Genomic DNA, 13,731 nt, shown 5'->3' on the forward strand with positions numbered 1-13,731 from the left:
TACCAGCTTGTGTCTTAAAATACGACACAGCAAGAGCAACGTACGTTCACTAGAATTGTCAGAGGTGATAGGAGTTGCTTCAGTCGCTGCCCTTAGAATGCAGGTACACTTTGGAGCAAACATTTATTGAGAAATACTTGAAAATGCGCAAAGCCGAAGTTCAAGATTGGCTGGGGTGGATTAGAAGGTTGCTTCGGTATGATAGGTCCATCCATCGAATTTCGCCCATTGCCGCATCATATTCGAATTCTCACAGTAGGCGGTGATATCACAGTCACCGAATGTTTCTAAAGCACTAAAGTAACTGTCATCAGTGTACCTGCCTTCATACAGGAGCAAATCATAATTAGAGCTTGGCGACTGAAAGAAATAAAAGTCGCCCTTTCGCGACGGATGCCGCAAGAAGCGACTAAAAGCTTCCCTATTAAAAATCTATGTTTGACCACCGGACAAACAGTCTCTAGATCACTAGTAGCCAAGGAGGGCACTCACCGGAACGTCATAATGGGTTAGACAAGCCCAGCTTCGTACTGGCACTTAGAAAGAGTGTCTTAAGAGTGAGCATCGACGGCAAAAATCACAACATCCTTGGGTTTGCTGATGATATCGTCCTTTTCAGCAACACTGGGGATGAATATCCACAAATTATTGAGGACCATAACCCTGACAGTCAGAGAGTAGGGTTGAAGACTAATATGTAGAAGATAAAGAAAATGTTCAATAGGCTATCAAGGAAACAAGAATTCGTGATCGCCTGTCAGCATCTAAAGTCGGAGCAGGAGTACGTTTATCTCGGCCAATTACTCACAGGGGACCCTGATAAGATTAAGAAATCTATAGATGAACGGAGATGCGTCGGACCGAATACGGCAGCTATTACCAAATCCTGACTTGGAGCTTACCACTGTCATTGAAAAGAAAAGCGTTCAATCATTGCATTCTGCCGATGCTAACATATGGTGCAGAAACTTGGAGGTTAACGGAGAAACTCCAGGAGAAGTTAGGGACCGCGGAAAAAGTGATGGACCGATAAATCTTAAGCATAACGCTAAGAGGCAGGAATAGAGCGGTGTGGTTCAGAGAGCAAATGGGGATAGCCCATATCTATATTATAGTTGACGTTAACAGAAAAATATGGAGCTGTGCAGGCCATGTAATGCGTAGGGCAGATAACCGATATTCCATTAGAGTTACAGGATGGATGCGAAGGGAAGATACGCGCAATCGGGGATGCCAGAAAATTAGGCGAGGTGAGGAAATTGGAAAATTTGCAAGCGCAATGGGGAATCCGCTTGCGCAATTGGAGATTGCTGGGAGAAGCCTTCGTCCTGCAGTACACATAAAATTCACTGCTGCAGCAGCTGTGATGATGAGGATGAGACTATAAACGAGGACGCAGTTATCGTCAAAATGAATTACGTGATACAGGAGAATACAGAAGAAAGATACATAATGGTTGAATAATGTATCATCTTAAATCAGATAGCTAAGAAGTTTATTTGTCTTTCCGGGCGTGGAAAACGGTACACGAGGATTAATAGATGTTGTGTGGTCGATCGAGTACAATAGTGTTGAAGGCGACAAATGAATGTGTCGCTAAAGCAAGTTGTAAGTATATTCAATGTCCATTTGCCCCATCCATGCACAGAGGCGACGTGCTCACGTATTTGGCCTTCCACACGACCATCTACCTTTCACCGTTTCTGGATGAGAAGGACTTCTTTTGGGACGCGGCCATGTTAGTCCTTACGGGTCACATGCGTCCCCATCCAGTGCCCAAATGGCGTCTCTGCTTGCGCCTCGTCGACCGAGTACTGCCGAGCTTCATGATTGCTGCTTTCGAAACGGCCGCCAACAGCACGCCTCTCTTCACCGAACTCATGGCACGTAATTATTGATAATCTTCTCAGAAAGTGCTGAAACTTGGGGCCTAATGTGCGGGTTCTTTTCCTTCGATCCTAATTATGTTTGAAAGCCGGCCAAGTGAGTGGCCGATACTGGCAATAACAAAGAACTAGCGTCAGACAAGCAAGTGAAAGAAAGCACAAAAATAATGAACATGAAAATAATCTTTACACAATACGGCTTCTGCGTTACCTACGATGTATTGAACCGACAGCGACCGCGTTTTCCAGAACACCTTCAGTAGTGAGCGGTATCTGCAGGAAAACAGTTCAAACTATCAAGTGTTGCTCTTAATATATTAGGTTGATCAAAAATCTTGTCCGTGTCCTTAACGCTACGCAACATGATACGAGTTCGCACTTCGTGTGCTATGCTTCCCCCTGATGCGGATCGCGAGTCGCTTCAAATCTGACAAACCACTGACAGCGATAGGCATATAACGATTACATGAAATGCGCAGCTAAAAGCGATATCTATAATCGCATCCACTTATTCGCAGCATCTGTCTCCACTACAATCCCAAACCCTGCTGCAAGATATGCAGTGCACTTGTACTGCCTGTTTTGTTAATCGCTAGAAGAAAGAGCGCAGCCATGCATGAATCGCATCATGTGTGCAACAACTACAAGTATTTACAATGCTAACGGCTGTCTTTTACAATGTGATTCCCTGGTTTGCAACTTTCAAAAGTGCTCGGCACAGCTCACATTTGTCGCAAACGTTTTCTCGCGCGCCGCCAATGACTACTTTGAATGCTCACTCAAATCCATACAGGGAGAAATGCACCCACATAAAATACTCGGGCGTGTTTGAACTTGTAACCTCAGTGTATGATCACCGTTGGCTTGTAGCGGTAGCAGCACTGGCTTCGCATGGAATTAGCGGCCAACACTCGCATCCCCAAGAACCCCCATCCTACCAAATTACCCTTCTTTCACAAGTTTTATACTATGCTTTACAATTTCCAGTGATGCATTTCCAGTGGTGCCTTCACCCCAGCGACAATCACTAATTATTCAATGCACGCCAATTAAATTTCAGTGTTTCTGTTTCGGTGTAAGCAAAACACTTATTCTCAGTTGCACTTTAGAAAGAAAAAGAAAACACTTTTTTACAACAGGAATGCGCTACCGGGGGAAAATTAGTTGTGTGTTAAAGGGTTCGTATTCTTGAGTATTTGAACATTGCACCGTTTAAATGGAAAATTAGAAAATACACTCCTTAATAAAATATGAACGCAGAGCTTTGACAATTAACCCTTTCGTGCGCACTTTACAAGTCATTTAACAGGAACTACTTAAATTCGTAAGCATTTCTATGTTTGCCGAACGGAAAAACTTTCCGTCCGTCCTTCGTTCGCGTAATACGCTCGCTTTCGAGATAGTGCCAGCCGGCTGTAGAAGAAGACAATGAAGAACGCTCGAGCATTGGCGCGAAAATTCAGGGGTGGGCCAACTTGAAAACTGGGGGCAGGTCAAGTTACATTTCGGGGTAGGCTAACTTGAAATTTGGCGGTGGGACAACCTAAATTTGGGGCTAGGCCAACCTAAATTTGGTTTTGGGCCAACAAGATGTTTGGGGATGGGCCACCTTAAATTTGGGAGTAGGCCAAGTTACACTTGTGGCTCGGCCAAAGTTTGGGGTGTCCCAATATTCAATTGAGTGTTTCTGAGCATTCTTCCAGTAATGAACACCTCGCTGGTAAGCGAGCGCGTTGAGACGCTTAGCACGCTTTCTTTAGGCCATACCGGGGCGTAGTCAAATCGCAGGCGAGGGATTGTGCGGACAAGGAATGCGCGCGAGTGCAAGGCTTGCGTGAGCGACAGCGATGCACTCGCCCCTCACGCAAGGCCTCACGCGCTGCTGTGGCAGCTGGCGTTCGCGTTCGACTGCTCTCCTCCATCAGGACGCGCTCGTGCGCGGCGTTCCGACGCAATCGGCACGCTTGCATTGAAGGGGTTGGATGCGGCGAAAAAAGCTTTGAATTGTCCACGAAAGGACAAGCATTCTTCCGCTAGGAAAGGCTAGTAAGCAAAACTAAGCCAAAACGAAGTCACAGCCGAGTCGAGTAATTGCTTACGATTTAGTAGAGAATCCTCAGAATTTCTGTAGCTAATGCTTTTGTATCATTGCTGCGGCCTAAACGTGCTCCCTAAAATGTGGTCTTCGTTTTCAGTCGCTGTCGCTCTTTCTTGATTGAGATATGCCAATGTTCTTCTGCGATTCCAGGCGGACATAATGGCCGAAGAGATGCAGTCTGCCTTCATTGACGAGGTCATGGCCATCGAACATGTTGACAACTGGACCAGGCATGTGCTCACCCGAAAGGTTCGCAAGGATATTGTTGCTTTACAGCATATGTGAGCCACATAGTACACGACAGATCGCGGTGCATCAAAACGCGATGAAGATTTTCAAAAGAAACGCTGGCCTGCTTTGCACGCGCATCCTTCTTCATGATCATTCTTCGCCCTCCTATAGGGGTGCAACAACACAGAAGGTGCGGTTGTTTCAAGCAGTGATGTCGTACCTGAAAGCCAATAACCGATGGATACGTTGATATGTAGGGGCGGAAGGGCGGAAGTGTCCACTGTCAGGAGCACACGCGCCCATCTTCCCCCGCGTCGTCCCGTCGAGAGCCGGCATAGACACGGGAGAGCTGCACTACGCCCTCTCCCGACTCTCCCTCGCTCTTGCGACGCATGTGCACCCTTCCTCCCCGACTCGCGGGCAGCTAGCTGACGGGCGAGGAGGACATTCCCCTCGCCCAGGTAAAAAGGTACAAAACAGCGCGACCAGGGGAGCCCCTCTCTCTCTGACGCCGGACCCCTAACCTGCCGGACAGGAGTACCTGCCGCAACCGGTGAGTGACCTCGTTTGCCTGACTATCCCGGGCAACGAGGCCAGCCTCTTTATTACTATTACAGAGAGGACGTCCCTCTTCCAGTGTCCTTTATTGCTGGTAGCAATAAACGTTATTACAGTTAACGCCGCTGGTTGCCTTATTCGTTCGAACCCGACGTAGCCGCGATTCCCGCGCTACGGGTTGGGAGTTCCACAAAGCCACTGCGTGGGGCTAGATCCGGAGCTCGCGTTCAGCCCTAGCCGCACGTAGAGTGGAACCCCCACACCACATAGAGTTCTAAGTCGCAACAAGAACTTGGAATTCGGCAAAAGGATCGGGATTATTTCTGATATTGTGGACCTAGTTTTAAAGTGAAGCCACACTTTAGTAGAAGAGGTGGAAAGTATAAGACGACATTGACAACAGGAGAATGGTGAATCCAACATGTTGGCTTTTTGAATAAAAAATGCACTTACGCCAGCTGGCTTTATTTGCTTCATAATCTGTCAGCGCAACAACTAGACATGCACAAAAAAGAATAGACGATCACAGGCGCTGTCTATCAATTGAAGCTTTAATGCCAACACGTGGACAATACACTCAACGCGGAAGCACTATCACAGGAAAACTAAAACCAAGACCAACACCGTGTACAACAGCACCGCGCAAATGACGCGTGATTGAACCTGATTTCAATGTTCAGTTCTAATCCGCCGTTAGAGTAATGGAGGGCTAACCCACGCATTCGTACGCATGCTTATGGATGGGAACAGCCTCAGCTATCTCGCGCGTCTGCTGTTCCTTGCGCCTGACAAATATTATGGTACTGCCAATAAGTGCTACGAAACAACAAATTCAACCCCGCAACCACAACCTATTCAATCACAGCTAATTAGATGTATGCCTTCCTTGACTGAATAACGCTCGCATTTGCTACGACGACAGGTGGCGTCCACAGCTCGAACAACGAAGGAAATAGACTGTAGTAGGGCGTACGCTCTAGTGATCAGCTTGTTGAGAGCTCGGTTTAGCAGAGGCAAGGAATACGCGCCTTCACAGGTTGAGAACGTAGAGTCGACTGGCTTTATTCAACAATAAAAGCAAGGTTTGCCGAGTGGCAGTGGTGGCGACCCAGTCGAGCAGACACCTCAGTTCCAAGAAGGAGCATGGGGTTATGACCCCCACAGCGAGGCAAGGCGAGGTGACGGATGGTCGCTACAAGGGCTCCCAACACGCCTCCCCCCTCCCACCTGGAATGCCGGAGGCTTAGGTGTGAATGGCGGAAGGAATGAAGAGGAAATGTTCAAGACAGACTCGTTCCACGCGGTCACATGATACTGTCTCTTCTTTGCCGCAAACGTCACTCTTCAAGGTTTTCTCTGAACTAGAAACCACAGGAAAGGGTTCTGGTTAGGAAGGAGTCAATGGTGCCTTGACAGAGTCGCGCCGCAGAAAGTCGTGCGTTATTGGGTCCATTGTCGGGAAACTAAACACAGGCTGCCCGCGTGCGATACGTGGGGATGTAGGTCGAAGCTAGTCGAGCCAGAAATGTGGCCTCTCTAAGTGCTGCGAAGCCGCTGGCGGAGTGCCTTTGCCGAATACCGAAAAACTGGCTTGGAACGCGCATGGCTGACACATAGAGCATCTTGGCTGCGCTGATTCCAAGGTCATCATTGGTTGTTGTTCGCAGCACCGGTAGTTGCTGAGTTTGCCCATAAGGTCCAAGGCACTTCCGCTCTTTCGGTTTCTGTCGTAACTCCTACGCCTGAGCCCTCAGCTGTCACCCAGCTCGAAGGGCACATTGGTGACCGTACGGCTACCATTGCTTGAGGTCGCGGGATGGAATCCCGGCCACGGCGGCCGCATTTCGATGGGGGCGAAATGCGAAAACACCCGTGTACTTAGCTCTAGGTGCACGTTAAAGAACCCCGGGTGGTCAAATTTTCTGGAGTCCTCCACTAAGGCGTGCCTCATAATCAGAAAGTGGTTTCGGCACGTAAAACCCCATAATTTAAATTTTTTTTCACTTTGCGAACCCAGATGACACCAGCGCTCTTCTAGTCGGAGTGCTTCGTCCTCTTCTTGCGGCCCGTTGACAAGGACCCGTCATTCCAGCGAACCTGCTCATATCAACTACGTTTTGCACACCGTGCCAGAAATTGCGCGCCACCTTGTACCTTGCTGGGAAACGAGAGGAGGAATCACTGACGGCTGCATGTGACCTTCTCTCTCGACCTGGCCACCTGCTCACAATCACAGACAAGATTGCAGCTATATGCTTCCTTATCGACACGGGCAAGTAGGTTAGCGCACTGCCCCATCTAGTAACGATCGCCATTCGAAGCTTCGCGGACAGCCCCTCCGCGCTACTAACTCCTTTACCATACCAACATGCGGGCTTCGTTCCCTTGCTCTTGTCCTCGGGTTACGCCGCACGTTATGCTGGATTTTCGTCATCTCTGACGTCGTCCATCCCATCATCGGTTCTGATTTCCTGTCCGTTGACAGCCTTCAATTCAGGTTGGGGAACCAACGGCTCATCGATGGCACTTCTCGTCTGTGGACCGTTGGACTTCTATTGGGAGTCGATTGCCCAACAGGCGTTCACACACTTGTGCCATAAAGTCCTTATCAGATAATTTTGGTCGTGTTCCCCGAGGTCAGAAGATCTTCCGATTTGAACAAGCCTCCTAACCACGTGGTTACTCACCACAATGATCACATGTGGTCCCCAGTTTCCTCCCGTCCTCACCGCATGTTCGGCAAGCCTCTCGCCGTTGCTAAACGGGAGTTTGAACATATGCTGCAACTCGGTATTATTCGTCCTTCATCTAGTGCTTGGGCTCCGCCGCTGCATTTGTTACGGTAGAAGGCATAGAGTTTCCTACAATATACTAGAGGGAACTCTGGCACTGCAGCAGTTGAAGCACCATAAGAATGATGGGAATTACATGGACTTGTCAGATCTTCGTGCTAGTGGGTTCAGTGGTTCTTGTGGCTTTGTGTATTACACTTTATAAGACTTCATTGTCGTAAATTGCAGAGCAATCTATATCCTTCAATCGCAGAATACGCTGCGAACACGCACAATCGCTACTAATTGCAACGACTGAGCTTGTCGGGGTGGCCAAATCGAAACGAGCCAAGCGTCTCAAGGCACTGGCATGCCTGCGATAAATTCAGAATGGCGTTTCACATGGCCTGTCGATGCAAGCGTCCGTGGCTTTATGGTTTTCATATCAGGCTTCCGTGCTAGAGGCCTTGTGTTCGAATGCTACCGTCGGCAATTTCAATAACTTCTCGATAATATTGATTGCGCAGTACATTGTTGAAAATGACGAGCTTACAAAGTCACAAAGCCGTTTGAAAAAACAATGACGAAGTTTAAGTAAATCCACGTACTTCCCATAATTTCCATGCTGGTACAACTGCTCCCATTGCATCTCCCGTAGACGCTAGCGCCAGAGTTCCCTCTAGCAATTATTGTATGAAACTCTATGGTAGAAGGATACGAATGATTGGCGTCCATGTGAAGACTACCGTGCTCTAAATGCTCAAGTTGTACATGAAAGCTACCCACTACCCCACATTCAAGATCTCACAACTAATATGGACAGGTGCACCATCTTCAGCAAAGTGGATCTGGTTAGGGCATACCGCCACAGACCAGTTGAACCCAACGACATTACCAAAACTGCCATCACGACACCCTTCGCTATATTCGAGTTTGTGCGCATGCCTTTGGATTGCGCAAGGCCGGACAAACATTCCAGCGCTTTGCCGCTGAGGTCACACAAAGTTTACCTGCAGTATTCGCTTGCATCGATGACATACTAATCGCTAGCGCCACTCCGGAATACCACGAGTGTCCCTCACGTGAATCTTTACAGCGTCTGCAATAGTGCGGCTTCGACGTCAACCCACATAAATGCGCTTTTGAAGCGTCCGAGCAAGATTTCGTGGGTCATCGTGTTTCGGTACTCGGGATCCTTCTCTTTCCATCCCACATCGAGGCTGTCAGGAATTTCTCGGTGCACAATATTCTTCGCCAGCTTCGCGAGCTTCTGGCGTCCACAATTTTTCATGACATTTGATTTCACACTGCGCAGCCTTACTAAGGTCCATCACCGACCTATTGACTAGAGCAATGGCAGTTGCCTCCAGTGGGACCATTGGATCAGTGTTGTAACAGTATATTGGCTCTGAATGGCACCCCTTGGCTTATTTCTCTTGGAAACTGCAATCTGCCTAGACACCCTAGTGTATTCGGTCGCGAGCCGTTGGCCATCTACGCCACCATTCAAAACTTCCGCCACTTACTGGAAGGACGCAAGTTCCGCATGATGACTGACTTATGTGTTCAGCACGAACCCGTCAAGGTACGTCGTGTGAGAGGTACCGCATCTTGCATACATCTCGGAGTGGCACCCGCAGAGGGAGCGGATGTCCTCTCTAGTCTTGCGGGTTTCGGCTGCACTTCTGCTGTCGACTGGCACGTACTACCGGAAGCGCCGTACGCCGACCCTGAACTACAAGCGTTGCGGCTACCGTTAAATGTTGACTATAGTGCACCGTTTCACACATAGGCCGGAGGCGCTCCCTATTGTCGACATCACCGCAGAAACACTCGCATGCGCTTTCGTTTCTTCGTGGGTTTGACGTTTCGCCTGCCCATCCCTTTAACGACTTACCGTGGCTGGCATTTTTATGTGCATAATTTGCACCACTTGCCCGCATTCTGGGTGTGAGGTACTGTTTACCATCCGTCTGCTAACGGGATGGTCGAGCGTCATCATCCGCAGCTGAAGACAGCCCTTATATCATGGCGTGATCTTGGGCACTTGACCGACCACTTGCGTTGGTAACTTGCGTTCTGGCGGTCCACCGCAGCGACGTTGGATGCTTTATGGTCGATTTCATTAATGGCGCTCCTCTACATCTTCCCGGCGACCTTTTCACCACAGAAAAGACAGCTCCTCAACATCAACCCTATCTTCGACGCCTCCACCACAGCTTTTGCGACACCCAGCGCGTCCAACCTAGGTTAGCCAAGCAGCACATATTCGAACGACCGGACCTCGTGACCGCCTGACGTATTTTTCTTATGTGCGCGGTGGATCACACAGGAAGTCTGCGTACACGTCGCACAAACCCGTTCCGGAAACCATGCCCGACTTCCGCTCTGTACGTTTCCACAGCAACCAAACTCACCGTCCCCAGTGCATGATTTGACCGTGGTACTCGCAGAGTCCGTCATTTCCATGTCGCGCCCGGAAGGATTGTGCATGGACAACGTGCATAGAAGGCTTCGTACAGCCCCTGCGTCACCTCGTAATCGCTGTCGCCCGAGCTCTCATCGCTGAACGCGAGCTCTGCAGCAGCACCGAATGCAGCCATTTTGCGAAGCAACACAATCGTGTGCGTACCAACCGGGTACAGATTTCACTTGAAGACGAAAGTACCGCGAGCTATTTCCGCCCGAATCCGTGCCTCCGCGGCGGAGCAAGTGAGAGCGATCCCGCGCAGAGCGAGTTGATCTGGAATGACCAGTGGAACGCGCGAACCCGCTCCAGATCGACCAGTGAAATTCGGATTCGTTGCCGCGGAGCAAGAAATCCTACTCCGAATCGACCAGTGAAAAACGCCATAAGACCGCGTGAAGCCGGCCTACGTGGACACACAAATCGCCCATCTGCATCTCCAGAGCACGGATTCCCCAGAGAATTACCTTTCCTTACAAGCTCAAGAACGTCCGCATAGCGTCCATTTCACGATTGCACTCTAGCCGGGTACCCTGTAGCGACCACATCTACTACGACGCCCGCAGCTGGAAAAATGCAGGAAATAAAGTTAGTAGTGGGGCATAGGCTCTAGTAATCAGCTGTTTAGTTTAGGTGCCGGTCGTCCTTTCTTTCGCGCTCCACAACTGCATTCCCTGTTGACTTTTATGGTCGCGATTAACAGAAATCGAGCACCTTTGTTTCCCTTCTCCTCGTTCAATTATAGCGAAGGTCTCGAATCTGGCAGCATTGCTGTCATTGTATGTATACCATACGAGGGTATAATATCCAAGTGCCTGCTATACCCTAAGTTCGCGTGTTACGCGACGCCATCGGACAAAAAAGGATGATCCATATTCGTCAGCTACTGCCCTGAGTGGCGCAGGCTAGTGCTAGATCTTCCAACGCTAATGACCTGCCAGAGCTAGATCTAGTACACATGAATACCCAAAATAGTGAATGGATTTATGGTCATGGTCGATTTTTTGTGCACCGCATGTGTAATGCACAGTTTAAGGGTTAGTCTCCCCCAAGCGACAAGTTAGCTTAATGTACACCTTTATTTTTCATTTTCTTCGTTTTCTTTTTTCATTTCAATTTCAACCAGAGCTAATTACCCTGTGCTTTCCTTGGCTTCATAGCGTGCTGGTTTTTAGGGCCGTGATTAGAAAGACGTGACGTTACTTGCCCTGCTGCACCTAATGCAATTACTCTATGGTAATGTGTTTTTTTTTGCAATAGAATGACATGCACGTTGGACTCGAGTTCTAAAGAAAAGCTGCAACAGTCAGGAGCTGTGGGCGTGGGCAATAAAGATTCCGGATTGTAATCTAGCCAACACGTCTGTGCAGCTGTAGAAGCTGCTCTAGCTTTGCGCCCGTTTCGCAATTTCGACGAGTTATAATGTATCATAGATGTGAGGATATTCAAGGCGTTTAAGAAATGTGGTGTCTCAGCTTGTACAGGCAGTGCCAAAGATGGGATGCTCTGGGAAGTTATACGAGTGATCAGGATGCCTCCGACAGTGAGAGCAACGCCTTGTCTGTAATGTCCCTCGCGGACACAACAGGAGCTTCTATTCTTTTTTTTCGATGTGAGAACAGATCACCATTACTGTCTCTAATTTTCTTATGAAAAACCGATGAGAGTAATATCAAGCGCATTACATCCACAATTTTTCAAGTACGAATGCAGGAGTTCAAGTTACAATTAAGAGTATTAGCCTAGAAATTCTTTTAGGCGCAAAATAATACACGGGCAGGCACACGCTAGTGCACCTGTCGGTGTCTTATTTGGCGCCTAAAATCACTTCTAGTCATGTACCAACTGTCCCTACAGCAGACGTTACTATGCGACCATCAACTTTCTTACTTCTGGACCGGAAAATCAGATGGGCTTTCCAAACAAGTGCGCGCTAGGATCGAGAAAATAGGGCACGCATATTTGCCATAACGGGACATAAACGGTCATTGGCCACGCTGCTGCTCCTGATTTCTCAAAGGCTGCATACATATTTCTTTAAGTGTTCATGAAGCCGCAAGAAAATGTGTTTCCATTTTTTCTACTTTTTTCTTTGGGAAAATAACGCTGCTCAAATCAACACCGTCTTGCGCAGGCGCAGAGCGTCGTCGTGCTCACATTCTTTCCGACACGTTACACAGCCAAGGCGCTCGTCAATGCTATGTCCACCAAGGTGGGTGCCTGCCATCACCAGATGTCTAGAATCTGTCATTGCCGTTTTGTTTACGATGTTGCAGCGTGAATTTTTTACTCTTTTTCCCACATTAGATCAACGAGGTGGCGGAGTGGAAAAGCAATCCGATGGAGTATTTTCTTAAAGTGAGCGCATTCGTGGCCAACTCCTGGGCTGCTCCAATGCACCACCCACTTGTCGATCGCAGGTACCTGTCGAATGTCCATACTGGCCTTCTAAGATTAAAACCACCTAAGAAAAAATAACGTTCCCATTTTCGGTTATCTTCCTGAGTCTAATTTTTTTATTATTGCTGTTAATAATTGCAGGATATCGGAGATCGCGTGCAATCAGAGTCTGGGATTTCTTGCAAGAATTACTTGATCGCATGCACGGTTTTAAATATTCCCGCTACCTTTAAAACTAATTGCAGCTACAATATATTTTGTTTCATATATACACGCCTGCAATGTTACTGAGCTGTGAGAGCTATGGCACACGGCGTACATGTTCCGTCGACAAATATTCATAGTACTATTTACTCGTATCATATTGACAGTAAAGGAATAATATATTGTTACTATTTGCCTGCGTCACCATAAAATATCAGTTCAGCTAATGGCTGAAGGGCATAAAAGGCTCAAAAGCCCGAGCAAAAACAAATCCGCAGTTACGTTGACCTACGTGATGACCTTCTTTTCTCATCAGTAAAGCGGCATGTAAAACTTTTGTTTGTAGAAGTCTCCTAGGACATTTCATGAAGCGCTGTGCGACCTACATGTAGCGTTTTCTGACACTTGCAATGCGCAGTTCACAACACTAGTCCGCTCTATCATGTCGCAATCGGCCTATCTGCTATATGTTCCAATCAATGTCCATCGTATACCGGGTGTTATGTTTTTTTTTTTTTTGAGACCAAACAGAATATTTAGAAACCACCTATGGCAGATAGTTTAGTTTTAGTCATTTAGCTGTATAAGTCGACGAGGTGGACTATAGCTGCACTATAAATCGAAATGGATAATCAACTAATTAACAAAATTCACTAAATAACTTTGACTATTTATGTTGCGGCACATACAGCACTTTACGAATTGTAGCCGCAAGAACTTTCCGAATGATGCCACTTTCGAGATGTTCATCCCCAAAGCGTACGACCAAATAAATGGGCGGCAGCTTTACTTTTGCGCTTCAATACATAAACCCGGGTTTGGTAAAAAAAGACAGTGGAACAGTAGTGCAGTTTTACCAGAAGCTTGACGGCGCATATATCGAAACCCCGCGTGTTTCTTGTAAGCCGCACCAAGTCGATATACCTCGCGAACTCACAGGCTAGAACTTAAAATTTGCTCTACGTGCAAGGAATTATTCAAAAAAGTTAATTGGTCAATTTTTCGTATTTATTCCATTATTCATTTCAATTTCTCGTATGAGAAATGCCCGCCACTTCAATTATTCCAGCTCATGAGCTGCGGTTACGCTGTCTGCTAGAGGAGATTTTTTAAAAT

At 47.7% G+C, this 13,731-nt stretch overlaps 1 protein-coding gene across 1 annotated transcript in view; it reads left to right on the forward strand.

Annotated features, from left to right (window-relative positions):
• LOC135912879 (endothelin-converting enzyme 2-like) overlaps window positions 1–13,731 on the forward strand; it is a 219,294-nt gene that overhangs the window by 126,641 nt on the left and 78,922 nt on the right. The window contains exons 17-20 of the mRNA XM_065445457.1: window positions 1,649–1,883; window positions 4,135–4,233; window positions 12,146–12,223; window positions 12,319–12,431. Of these exons, the coding sequence (XP_065301529.1) occupies window positions 1,649–1,883; window positions 4,135–4,233; window positions 12,146–12,223; window positions 12,319–12,431 (525 nt within the window). The remainder of the gene's footprint in view (window positions 1–1,648; window positions 1,884–4,134; window positions 4,234–12,145; window positions 12,224–12,318; window positions 12,432–13,731) is intronic.

The sequence above is a fragment of the Dermacentor albipictus genome, chromosome 1, assembly GCF_038994185.2.
Source record: "Dermacentor albipictus isolate Rhodes 1998 colony chromosome 1, USDA_Dalb.pri_finalv2, whole genome shotgun sequence".
Lineage (NCBI taxonomy): Eukaryota > Metazoa > Arthropoda > Arachnida > Ixodida > Ixodidae > Dermacentor > Dermacentor albipictus.